The 13507-nt window shown below is 35.9% G+C and overlaps 1 protein-coding gene across 5 annotated transcripts; it reads left to right on the top strand.

Moving 5' to 3' along the window:
- Rfx (regulatory transcription factor Rfx) lies at positions 1–11109 on the top strand. Of its 5 annotated transcripts, none has more exons than XM_018453990.1 (17): positions 1–374; positions 4818–5146; positions 5670–5850; positions 6160–6204; positions 6597–6702; positions 6785–6884; positions 6964–7116; positions 7664–7786; positions 8218–8399; positions 8476–8946; positions 9153–9274; positions 9357–9454; positions 9608–9763; positions 9865–10067; positions 10132–10285; positions 10459–10510; positions 10630–11109. In XM_018453990.1, exons 1-17 carry the CDS (start codon positions 365–367, stop codon positions 10671–10673), a joined length of 2529 nt encoding a protein of 842 aa, XP_018309492.1. In that variant the 5' UTR covers positions 1–364; the 3' UTR covers positions 10674–11109. The 5 variants fall into 5 exon arrangements, with proteins under 5 accessions (XP_018309492.1, XP_018309491.1, XP_018309493.1 ...); XM_018453989.1 differs by having other exon boundaries at positions 5658–5850; XM_018453992.1 differs by lacking the exon at positions 1–374 and adding an exon at positions 3677–4081 and having other exon boundaries at positions 5658–5850.
- Positions 11110–13507: the final 2398 nt, after the last annotated feature.

Genomic DNA, 13507 nt, shown 5'->3' with positions numbered 1-13507 from the left:
TCACAACAAAGTATAGGGGGTTCGTCGGAGTGTGTCGCCCCGCGGCCCCGCTCTTTTCGCGCTCCGTGTCGGCGCCGTGCGTACGTGCGTACGTGCGTGCGAGCGTGCGAGCGAGCGAGCGCCACGAAAACCCTACGAGTCGACTGCAGCGCGCGGTTTCCTGGGTGACAGGCTGTCGCCTTCGAGACCAAGGCAGCAAAGAAAAAGAGCGCGCGCCTGAGGAAGAAAGAGAGAGAGAGAGAGGAGAGTGAGAGGGAGGTAGAGAGCGCGCCCGCTCGACGACGACGACGACGACGACGGAGGGACACGTCGTTCGGCCGCGCAAGTGCGCCCGGGCGCCGCTGCGTTCGAGCACACGCCATTCATGAAGACAGGTGAGTGCAAATAAAAGAGAGAGAGAGAGAGGAGAGAGAGAGAGACACACGGATTTCATCCGTCACTGTCCCGCTCAACGTCGGGCCGACGGAGACGCCGACGTCGTCGCGAATCATCCTGACGGTTTCGCTTGTAGGCACAGCATGCTTGCGAGGATGTAAATATTCGAGCAGAGAATCGAGTCTTCCTGACTCCCTGTCAGAACTCGAATATTTAGGCTGCTTTCTTTTTATGAGACACCGTTAACACAAGTGTCATTTTATCTTTCTTATTCATTGACTGCCGAGAAGGATAGAATGACGTTTGTGACGGCTGTCTCCTAAAAGAAAAACAGCAAGGTGTTTTCTAGCAAGAGACATATAATTAACATAGTTAAAATGATTTCTTTATATATTTAGATACAGTGAGGAACTGAAGGCAAAGACTAATTGAATTTTACAACAGTTGCAAAGCTGCTTTCTCTGCTGAATGCAGCCATTATAATACAATAATTATTTCATTTCTGTTTAACATTGACAAGGACATAATTATTATGTTACACAGGTTACACTGTGTCATTCGTGTCTCTTGCTGGAAAGCATCTACAAATGACATAGTGTAATAATCAGGATACTTTTTATTTGATGACACAAATCAACACAAGTATCGTTCTTTGTTATTCACTTTCTCCAGTTTCTATCTTTTATCTTTGCTACTTACGTTCTCTTCTCTTTTTCTATCTTTCTAGTTTTATTACTCACTGAATGTCAAGAAAGATAGAATGATGTTCAATGTTCACGTTAAGCCTAAGTTTAAGTCTTAAACTGTAAGAAATTGATCAATGACAGTCTAATGTGAGAAGAATAATCGACTATGATCGGCCAATTTCTTAAAACTTAAAGCTTAGATAATGGCTTATTATAGAAAGCCCATAACATAATGAATCATTACTTCCTTGTCGTTTGTTAACTTGAGCAAAGATAAAACGATGCGCTGTATTACACTGTTTGTATCTCTTGCTAGAAAACGCCCTTAACGTGAACATAGAATATCGCTCGTTGGAGCGATGTAGATCATGTTGAATCCATTCGTAACATAAGCAAGGAAAATATTCCTGGGTAGGGCGAACCGTTTGTTAGAATCGATTTTACCTGGTTCATTCAAGCGAGAACCTGGCTAGGGCAGAGAGCGAAGTCGGGATCTTTTGAGGATTCTTTTTAGATAGTTTTATGATTTCAATTCTTGGCATGATATATTGATCTGTTGAGGGATGCTGATTCAGTTTGAATGTTGTATCGTAACAGGGTGATACCTTCGTAATATTCTCTGCAAAGAGATCTGCTTTAGATAGATTCCCCTAATTTGTAACGCATTGATGAACCTATTATACTGCACTTCCTATAGGGCATCTAATATGAAGATGCAATGAAGGTTTCCAATTAAAATGGATTTACCAATTACATGAATACGATCTTCCACCCTGCAGCTCTGATGAATGTATTAATCCTTTTCAATCATCTCTCGACTTGCTTTGAGAGAGACAGTCCGTCTGAACGCACTTATTGCAAATGATATTGAAAGTACGTTTAATTTTTTCGTGGTTTAATTTCCCTTTCAATGTGTGTCGTTTGATTTCGCGCTATCTGTCCCTTATCTCTCTGCCATTTTACTTTTCAACATCTGCATAAGTTCTCAGCTTGTGGGTTTATCTGACTCCAGGTGCACATTGCTTCCAGAATACTGGAACCGGAGTTGATATATTAATATAAAAGGCAAAAATGTAGTTTCTGTAACAAAAGCCTGAATAATGATTTCTCATGTACAAATTACACAGGGGAAGTCGATATATGTACAGGATACGTAAACATATCCTATGGATAGGAAGGACTTGCAGACAACATAAGTCTCTCCCCATCAACCATGCATAACAGAGGCCAGGTGCACTTGTAATATTACAGTGTATGTGTAGGTAACAAACACAGATCACCATATCAGCCTACCAGTAATATTAGCAGCAAAATGCTACGTAAGGTATCTCTTCAAATATAACGCTAGACAGGACAAATATCAATAAATATCAATTAATTGAATCAGCTTTTTACCATGGACGATAAATTATCGACAGCAACTGAAAAGAATAAAATTAAAAGCCAAACTTACGTTATTCTTTTTAGCTAAACTTCTTGGTTCGTCTTTCTCCCTTTTTTCTCCACGTTGAAGAAAAAGAGAGAAAAGAACCATGCAAAAAAAATCAAAAAGAACAAGCCTTACGAAAAAAAGTTAAGTAAATGAAAAAAATATTTGTTATTTGAAACATCTTTAAGATGTCTTATGTCCTAATTTTGGACTTTTTGTTATCTGATTTCTTACACTTTTTCCAGTTGCAGTCGATAATTTATCTCCCATGATAAAAAACTGGTTTAACCATTAATATTCATCTTGTATGTATCCAGAAAAAATAACAGAACAGAAAGCTTTATTTAAAGAAACATTAAAGAATTTAATTATATTTAAATGTTCTCAAAATCTTAGCTTTAAACAATTATATATTTATACACAAAGTTATCATATTCAAACAACGAATATTTTCTTCATTTATTTAATTTTTTTTCATAAGGCTCAGGGCAGACATTTTTTCATAAGCCGCAGCACAGACTTTTGCATAATGCATAACGCATAGTGCATAAGAGAATCAACCAATCAAAGTTCTTCTTCTCCGTGAAGTGGAAGGAAAGGAAAGATTCAGATTGGTTGATTCTCTTATGCATTGTGCTTTATGCAAAGGTATGTGTCGCGGCTCTCATTCTTTTTAGCCGACCTTTTTTTTGCACGGTTATCATTTTCTTTTATCTTTTCCTTCATCGTGGAAAAAAAATGAGAAAAGATGAGTTTTAAGAAGTTTAGCTTAAAAAAAAAAAAAAAGGGAACCTTACCGTGAGTTTAGCTTTTAGTTTTATTAGGACAAGGACTATGTTGATGTAACATTAGTGCATCTCTCTACCAAATCCTACATTAATTAGTTGGTACGGATATATCAAAATAAAAAACATCAGATCCTATTACACAATTTTCTCCTAATCAATACCGTCGAGTAACAATGCTACGATTTTCTTATCGATATACAGCTCCCCTGTATTTAACGATCTCATATTATATTTTTAATATTAGAACGGAGGCATACTCTAGATAAAATAAAATGATGTATCTTACGTATTTTATTACACAGTTTACAGAGAAGTGAAACGTAAAGAGACAGGGAAGAAGCATGGCATGGCCACCTTTCCCTCGCGAAGCGTATTAACGCAATAGTGTGCGTCGTTTATTAGCCCCCAGGTCCAGCCTTGGAGGAAAAGAACCGAGGGTTGTAACGCTGGACTCAGGATAATGCTCTCTAATTGCTTTCGTGATCCTGTGCCGCCTTCATTTATACGTTTCAACCCCCTTAAAGCGAGCCTTATGTCCAGTCACGCGTGGGTAGCGCACCGTGGCTCTGGGACACCCCTCGCGCGCCCCTTTCCGCCCCTCTCCCTTTCCCACCCTCGGCCGATTTCTTCCCCTTGATACATTGTGTTTGGTACCTGCAGTGCCGCCCCAACAGGTACACGGCGCCAATACACCATGATACACGCGCGTAATAATGGCAGTGACGTGTTCCATTCGTATCGCAAGCCCGCCGAGGCTTCCCTTTGATCTGCGGATTATTGAATACGCCGCACCTGCGAGGAAAGTACGTTATATTGCGATCTTTGCGATATAGGTTAGGACGACGGCCGGGACGCGGGTAGCGATTTTATCCTTGTTCGTGACGTTCCTTCGGCAACGCGCGCGCCGCGCTTGTTGTCAGCTTATTCCCAAAAGGCGTTTCGTCGATTCAAGATCAGTTTTTTTTGTCTCGAAGCTAAAGTCTTATTCTAGAAAATCAGTAGCATGATACATGGCTCTCTCTGTTTCTCCTTTCTTTATCATTACTCAGCGATAACTTGTTTTATCGACAGGTTTATGCGACCGTACTTAGCGCTTTTCAATATGAATATAATTTGTTAACAATCTTGTAGCTATTGTACAGAAAATAGTTTCAAATTCTATTTACATTTTTAAGGGAAATATTTAAAAGGCTAGTTTAATATTTAACATTATAATTATATGTAAAAAATGTTCTCTTAATTTACAGACAATTTTAAGAGTTCCTGTACTCTACATAATAGATTTTATGTAATTTTTTGTAAGATATAATTTATATCAAAAGAGAGATATTAGAAGTGATACTTTATTTTAAAATATTTATAAGATTATTTGAATCTTATATATCTTGTTTCATAATTACCAGAATATTCTTGTTTTGATGAGGTGATATTGATGTTGGGGTTGTAAAGGCACGCTGTTCTTAAGATCTCTCCGCTGGGTCTGGTGGAAGATGTTATTGATATTTAGTGAGACAGTGTATGTGTGTATCTCTGTTATAGATTCGTCTCTCCAGCAGCGGAGAGGTAGTAGCGGTGGTAGCGACGATTCAGTGGGTGCAGAGAGAGGCGAAGGAGTGATTGCCATGACTACGACAGGAGCCCAGTATGCCCTCGCAGCAGCATCCACCGGGGCTAATAACAGTGGGGGTAGCTCCACGGCGGTAGGGGTGGATTCTAAGCAAAATGTGGTTGTCGTGACTACTACTTCCAGTTCCAGTGGTGGTGGCAGCGTAGCACAGACTCAGTCTGCCAGAGCCCAAGAACCAGAGTTCATCACTGTGGTGACAAACCCTGATTCTTCCAGTTCAAATAACTTACAGCCCATTCAGGTTAGTAATATTATCCTGCATTATTTCTCTGTTATGTCTTTTGCCCGTGTGATTTATGAGAAAATGATTGTTTTCATTATTCTCAAGAATTATGAAAAGAAGAAGATTGTAACTTGTCATTGTTATATCTTGTAAAATACAATTTACATTTAAAATTGCTTTTTCTTCTGTCTGTTACTCTCTATTATTGTAATTATAAGATAGAGAATATAATAAAAGATATATAAAAATTGATTCAATATGTACATAATCTTTGTAGATATTATAGCATCTGTTTGCAGCATACTTTTATAGGTGCTGTATATCCAATCTGATAACATATTTGAGCCATCTGCTCCTAGCGACTGATAAGAGTGATACACAAATGTTGAAATAAAATCCAAGTCAATTCTATCTTGAACATATAAATATTCACATACGTACAAGAGGCATATATCATTTTTTTTTTAATTTCTATTATAAAATCAAGTTATGGGCCATGAGAACACGCATACTATAAATAATAATTTAGTTATTGGTTCAGGATACACTTGACACAGCTGCAGATTCGTCCAACGGTTCAACAGGTACGCCAGCGCATGTTACAGCACAGGTAGTGGTCAATACTACTCATTCGGGTCAACACGCATTAGTGGATTCTGACTCTGCTTCTACATCGGCTGGCACCATTGTCAGTGGTTCTCCGCACTATATAACAGTCACAGGTAATAACTGAATATAAATTTCTTACCTGATAGTGAAGACTTGATCCTTATTTGGTCTTATTGCGATATGCACAAATCTAATCGCGAATCATCAAGTTGCAAACGATCACACACTGTAGATAGCGATTGTACACAGGCATAAATAGAAATTAATATCGAGTATGAAACTTAAGTAATTGCAAATAAAATTTACCATTTGTGGTGAGTATGAGGATCAGTTTGAAAAATTATAGTGTTTGAGTAGAGATTTGGCCCTTTCCATGCTGCTGAAAAACATGCACCTCTGTACTTCTACTCTGACCATACTAGGCACCAGTGATTCATCATCCTACGCAGCCCTCACAACAGCTGTAGGTGAGGGCAGAATATAAACAGCATGCCTTATTTGTCCTCTTTATTATCTATACATTTTAATTTCGTAGAAATTATGAGAGCAATGAACAGATTGCATTCTTATACGCTAATATTTAATATTATTCGGTTTATTTCATCTATATCTATCACTACTATACATAGTCATCGACAAACATGAATATAATTATAACTTTAAAATCATTTACAAAACAACCTTCATTCCAAGTGCAGTGTCAAAGATACATATAATGCTTTTCGATTATTAAGGAAATTTCTAAAATGACGCTTATGACAGTACGTGAAAATAAAATTTCTTATGTTCGTGCGAGTTTTATGTGTCGATACAAATGACTTATTCAAGTACATTCAGCTATGTTCTTTTTCTTTTTTAGTGTCCGGTGACGCAGAGGCGGTGGGGTCCGAGTCGATCTCTCATCCAACTTACGTTCAATATGTCGAAGGGGATGGTTCCACGTATATACCAGCGAATGGCCAGATGTAAGTATTACAATCTCGTGCTTATAGATTATTCATAATTTACTGAATGCTCTCTATAACAATAACGAAATACTTTATGTAGGACGTATCCTGTTTATGCTGTCGGCGAAACAGGAACAATGTATACTCCAGCTTCGGGTCAATACTACACTCCAGCAACAACACCAGTCACGTATGCACAGGTAATTGCATGTTCAAATAGAGTGCGATAATTATCACGATAAAATTGTGACGATATTAACATTATTTATATTACATCAGGTCACAGGACAAGGCACGAATTCGACTACCGGACAACTGTTGTCGCAGGGCAATGGCACGTACTTGATTCAACAGAGCGTAGTAGATGGAGATCCGACCCACACGCTCATATCCGCAGCTGCCACACGTACCAGTCCGCAAACAGAGACGGCGGTAAATTGCATGTTCTATGACTTTCTCAGACTACTCTTTCATCTTTCAGATGCTAGATAAATTGGTCTCGATTACATTGAATAATTAATGTATACTTTTGTGACAATACATATTTATGCCTTATGGCTGCAGGCATGGGGATCTGTGCTCTGCATGATTAGATAGATCAAAATTTGTATTAGATCTTTTAATACAATATTTTTAACGGAGTTACATAATTGTTTATAGTGTCAAGAGTTTTTGGCAAGAATGTATGCTACAAACAGGGTGGTTCAGTAAATTGTAGTGCAACTAGTAAGATTTTCTCGAAAAGCTAAAAAAAACAATTCATATTTTTTGTACGCAAGTAGTTTTTCCAACATTTTGTATATAAATGAATGCTCTAATCTTTCTCATTGTAGTTTTTAAAATAACTATTACGAATTTTTTCCAGTATAAAGTTTGCAAACAGAATTACGAATGTTAGTAGTTTCAAAAAGAAGTACATCTTTGTTCGTTTCTTAATTCGGGGGTTAACAAAACATCGGTATGTTGGGTTGTTTGATAGGAGGCTGTGGTTAGCGGTGGTGGCGGGGCGTACTTGATCAGCGGTAATTCTGGAGGTACCACTGTCACCGTGGAAGAGACAGCGGCAAACGTGACGCATGCTACTAGAGTCTCCCAGGCCACCGTAAGCCCAAAAAAGAGAAATCGATTCCCCGCATTTCATAGCTTATCTAGCGTACTAATCAGTATCTTTTATTTTTTAATTTTTTATAGCATGTCTTATTAATTAAAACTGCTTTGTATTGTATTCTAATGTTTTATTGTGCATTTTTTAAAGTTTTCTTTAGTGGAATCTCTATATTGCGAGAAACATGAGAAATGGTTATGCAATTGATAGATCTTTAAAAAAAGAAATTATTAATTTATTTTTATTTGTTGCTAGTATAAATTTATTTTATAATTAATTTTAATAAGATATTTTTTTGCGTAGAACAGTTGAGTTATCTTTTTTGTTTTTAGTGAAATTATTTTATCTTTTGTATATATTCAATAAAAAACTATTTTTATTTATAAAAAAACATAAGCACTGATTTCTCATGCAATTAATTTAAATAGGTCCATTGGTTATTGGAGAATTACGAAACCGCCGACGGCGTGTCCCTTCCAAGATCAACACTTTACAATCATTATCTACGCCATTGCTCCGAAAACAAATTGGATCCTGTGAACGCAGCCAGTTTCGGCAAATTGATACGTTCTGTATTCTTAGGTTTAAGAACTAGGCGTTTAGGGACTAGGTAAAAGGCTTAATAACAATTAGGAAAACATAGTGTTTATCAAATTGATAACGTTTGTCATTCTTTTTTATTGTAGGGGAAATTCAAAGTATCATTATTATGGAATTCGTGTTAAGCCAAGTTCACAACTAACTGTAATGAACGAGGATGGCACCTCGAGACAACAGCAAGGCGCAAATTCTCAAGCCAAGCGATTCAAATTTGTCAATCAAAAACAGGATTCATCTTACGAGAATAACGCGCACACGAACACGAATATTTCCGCCAATTCTTCATCGCCACAATATCACCAGTATCTCGGTGAAGCAAGTGGCGCCATTCCCGATTTCCCAGACATCTTTATTAGTCACGACTCATCTCTGCCCGAGGATTGCACCCTCGAAGACATTGATACGTTCCGCAGCATATACAGAGAACACTGCGAAGCGTTCTTGGACGCGGTGCTGAATTTCGAATTCGCCACGGTAGAGAGCCTCTGGAGAGAATTCTGGCGTAGCCAAGACAATAATAACGGTGATGAATGTGAAGAGGAGAAGTATTTGTCAAAGTATATATGACATGTATTATTTATTAAAGAGATTTGTATCAAATATATAGGAGAATTATACATATATGTATATATTGAATATATTTCAAAAAAATTATATTTATCTTTTACATAAAAAATTAATATGTAATTATTTTTCTAATTTGTATTTTTTTTCTAAGCTTTTAATGTGTACGCAATAAATATCTTTTATTTCTACTTTTCAGAACCAAACTATATCAAATGTGTCGGTGTACGGGAGTACAAGACTTTATCAAAAAAGTGGACTATACATTCTATCAGAATCTAGTCGATGTTTTAATGCCTAACGTATTGCGACCGATACCAAGTATGTTATAAGATTAAATTGTTATTGTTATTCTGTCTAGGTATTAACGTTTACGTATTAAATGCTCTTTTTTTCTGGTAAGGTTCATTGACGCAATCTATTCGAAATTTCGCAAAGGGTTTGGAATCTTGGTTACAGTCAGCAATGGCCGATTGTCCTGAAGAAATGATGCAAATTAAGGTATTGTCTTGTTTGAATCAATTATATAAGAATACCGTTAAAAAGGGAGGGGGGAGAGAGAGAGAGAGAGAGAGAATCAAAGATATCAAAAAATATATTTCTGAAAATTATATGTTAGCCTAGTATGTGCAGTATAATTATATTTGGTTACAGTTAACTGCAGTGTCAGCTTTTGCTCAAACTTTAAGGCGTTATACATCATTAAATCATCTCGCACAGGCCGCGCGAGCGGTGCTTCAAAATTCTAGTCAAATTAATCAAATGTTAGCTGACCTGAATCGCGTTGACTTTCACAACGTGCAAGAACAAGTAAGTTGAAACATTTTTAAATAATCCTTTTTTGTTTTTTAATATTAATTTATATACGCAATATATTCATGAAGAAGTAATATATGCGACCACCTTTTTAGGCATCCTGGGTGTGCCAATGTGACTATGGGATGGTACAACGTCTTGAGACGGATTTTAAGGTAACATTACAACAACAAAATTCATTGGAAGATTGGGCGATCTGGTTGAAAGGAGTCGTTACTCAAGCACTTAAACCACACGAGGAGAAGCCAACATTTGCTAAAGCTGCGCGTCAATTTTTGCTTAAGTGGTCGTTTTATAGGTACATATTTTTGTTATATTAGCGAACATCTTTTCAATTAAATTTATATTATGTTTTTCCACAGCTCGATGGTTATCCGAGATCTCACTTTGAGAAGTGCTGCGAGTTTTGGATCTTTTCATCTTATCAGATTACTTTATGACGAGTACATGTTTTATTTAATAGAGCATCAAGTAGCTATCGCAACTGGGACTACGCCAATAGCTGTAATGGGAGACGTTAGTATACTTCAGTACAAATATTGATTATTATATTGATCTTATTGAGTTACCCTAATTTAAATCCTTGGACAAAATTTCTATAATATTTTTCTTGAAAACTTATTATAACCTCGCAAATCGATTTTACTTATATTGTATGACGAGATATTAAATAATTGTATCTATTTCAGAAAAGTCAAAATTACTCTTTAGTTAGTAGCTTTGGGGCAACGTCCAATGGAGGTGAGTCACATTACATATTACACAATAGGTATTTGATTGTTCTTATTAGAACAATTAAATATTATCTTTTTATTATTATGTAAAAATTTATTCGGTACAAGTCACAAATTGAATTTCAGATGCGTCTAATGCGAGCCAACCAAAACGTATAAAGCTAAGCTAACTGTGTGCCTACACCCTTTAGTTTATGAGTAAACCGATAGCACATGAAAATGCAAAGATACTAGCACGAAAGCATGCAGGCCTACTACAAGAGAAAAACACACTAGTCTCATAAATTATTATTTTGTATAACGTCAAATTATAATTACGACATATAAGAAGAGGATTTTTGCATAATGCCTACGACGTATACAATTCAAGTAAGTCTGTGTGATATAGAGAGGTATTGTACTCCGCGAAGCCTTGTCTTATATACAGATATGGCGCAGGTTTAAAGTATCGCTGGCACGATTTTAGTACGTTAGTATATATCAAATCTAGTCGAAACATCTTTGGAAAAAAATTAAAGTATACGGGACCATGAATTTGTCATGCCCTCGATCACGTATGAAAAGCCCACTCGATTGTGTTTTCTATGGATCATTAGTCAGTATTTATCGGGAAAATAATTTTTTTGTAAATATAAATAAGCATGAAATATACTATGTTATTAGTTATATATCATTAATACTCATTAAAAACAAAATATTTATCTTCTAAATTTTAGATTTTATTCGTATTTATCTCCGAAACGCATAAAACAACAATAATGCTGAAAGTGCATTAAAGCATACATATCCGTTTTTATTATAATGACGAATAAAGATTATTTGACATCATGTTTGAAGGAAATTATATTGAGTGGGCTTAAAATGATCATCATTTTGCAGAGGAAAACGCGAGAGAATAAAATTCTATCTGATAGGATAGAATTTACCTACGTTTTGCTCGCGAATTCTAGTTTGCACAATTACACGCAAACCAATTACAATAATCCGCCCTACCGACGGTAATATGTCAAAAATATTCCTATCGGAATATCAGATTGCTGTAACGGTATAAAAACTTCTAAAGTATACACACATACATATATCCGACATTCATATTTTTTAACGTAATTTATTGATTGAACACATCGACGCTCTGTGTGGAGATTTCGTTTGAGAACAGTCTCTATTGCAGTCGGTTGCTATTCTCTCAGTATATTTAAACAAATAGTACAAAATTTTATTGGAAAGAGAGATAGGTAGAGAGGAGGAGACGCGAGTACCGAGATTGTTTTAATTTACTGATAGAATAATACAGTATGAGTCTTATACGTTGGATGTATATACATTAATGAAATGTAGCAGATGAAAATACGTACGATTGTTGAAGTTAAAAAAGAAGCTGCAGAATATACAATATGATAAGTGCGATACGAGCATCTTCAACCATTTCAAAAGTCGGTTGGGAATGCCTACAGTAAAAATATGTGTCGGTATATGTTTTGTATATTCATAAGCACTCCAATAGCGTCTTTTGTATTGTAAAAAATATTAGGATGTAAGTCTCCAGTATCACTGAGAGTTTCATATGTTGAGTTTGGTTTGTTTATGTACATTATTTAAGGTAATTTAATATATATTTACTCAGTTGCGCGTGTTGAGCGGCTGCGTTATACGCATCTTTATTTATTTGAAGACAAAGTCGAATCAGCAGGTCTACTCTGTAACTCTTAACGCAACTTTTGTTGTTATTGGAATGCCACTGCGCAGCTTTTTTATCGTGGTAAAAAAGTTGCACAGCTGCGTTATAACGACAATTAGAGTTAAGAGTTACAGAATAAAGCGGGGAACACAGACTCTTGCATAACGCATAATGCATAAGGCATATGAAATTTAATCAGTTCTTTATTTCATGGAAAAGAAGGAAACAAAAGACTTTGATTGGTTCATTTCCCTATACATTACGTATGCGTTATGCAAGAGTCTGTGCTCCCCGTTTAAGCCTGTATATAGCTCCTGTATTCTATAACTCTTTATAACAGTAACGATATCGTTGCATTATCGTTTCGCAGATTTTGTACATGGTAAAAAAGCAAGTTACAGAATATAGGGACAGATCTTACGTTTTAAACGAGTATTTATAATGAATCGTTCTATATATGCACGAGAAGTTGCTTCTCAAGCATCGAAGACGTTTAATCAAAGAAAAAAGTCGATGATAATTGATTGTATTGTAATACCGAACAATAATAATTCAGCACGTCTGTTTTTCCATAATAATTTTCATACATTTTACATATAATTGTTGATTTATTGTACATCTTAAGTAAATTATACAGTTCACAAGAAGCTCACAGGGAAACCTGTTACACGTTTATGTATGTCAAAAATATTTTTAAATATTCCTTAACAACGCATATAAATATACTATATATATATATATATGTATATATAAATGCGTACAAAAACGCGTAGTTTCAACGAAACCAAAGTACACCATTGCATAGCTTTTAATTCATTTTTGTAACGTTTGCATAACAAAACACACTGACGAATTCTACATTTTCGCGAGTTTCCAAATTCGCTATTAATTCGTTAAGAGATAAGAAAGGAGAATGTATAAAAGAGTAACAAGGCCGCTTATGCAAATCGAGGTTTTTATATCCTAATGTTATAAGTTTATAATAAAACACACTACTGCGCGTAGATTTTATAGAGCGTAAGATTAGTGCTCTTAGCATACTCAATAGGGGCATTTTGTGTCGGCACCTTCTCCAGTGATCTCCACCATTCATCGTGTTAATGTTTAAACAATTCAGTGACCGAATAGATAAATTATAGTGTTCTATCTATTTATCAGTGATACTTTTAAGGATGCCTTCCGTTTTACGCATCATTTAGGTGTCCTTGTTCGTTATTTCATCGAACAATTAGAAAAAACAATAGTGGCAACCATGAAAGTGATAACTGCAAACTTTATATGTAAAATTAATGTATATAATTGAATAACTATAAAATAGTTCATTTA

Source organism: Mycetomoellerius zeteki, unplaced genomic scaffold (assembly GCF_001594055.1).
Source record: "Mycetomoellerius zeteki isolate Tzet28-1 unplaced genomic scaffold, Tzet1.0 scaffold42, whole genome shotgun sequence".
NCBI lineage: Eukaryota > Metazoa > Arthropoda > Insecta > Hymenoptera > Formicidae > Mycetomoellerius > Mycetomoellerius zeteki.
This window is presented reverse-complemented; position numbering and strand designations above follow the sequence as displayed.

What these genes read in the sequence shown, in the direction of transcription:
- Rfx (XM_018453987.1), top strand. Translation starts at nt 4,769, where the DNA reads ATGTTATTGATATTTAGTGAGACAGTGTATGTGTGTATCTCTGTTATA. An exon ending in GTCCGCAAACAGAGACGGCG is followed by an intron (nt 7,117 to 7,663) that starts GTAAATTGCATG and finishes GTTGTTTGATAG; the next exon opens with GAGGCTGTGGTTAGCGGTGG. An exon ending in ACTAGGCGTTTAGGGACTAG is followed by an intron (nt 8,400 to 8,475) that starts GTAAAAGGCTTA and finishes TTTTTATTGTAG; the next exon opens with GGGAAATTCAAAGTATCATT.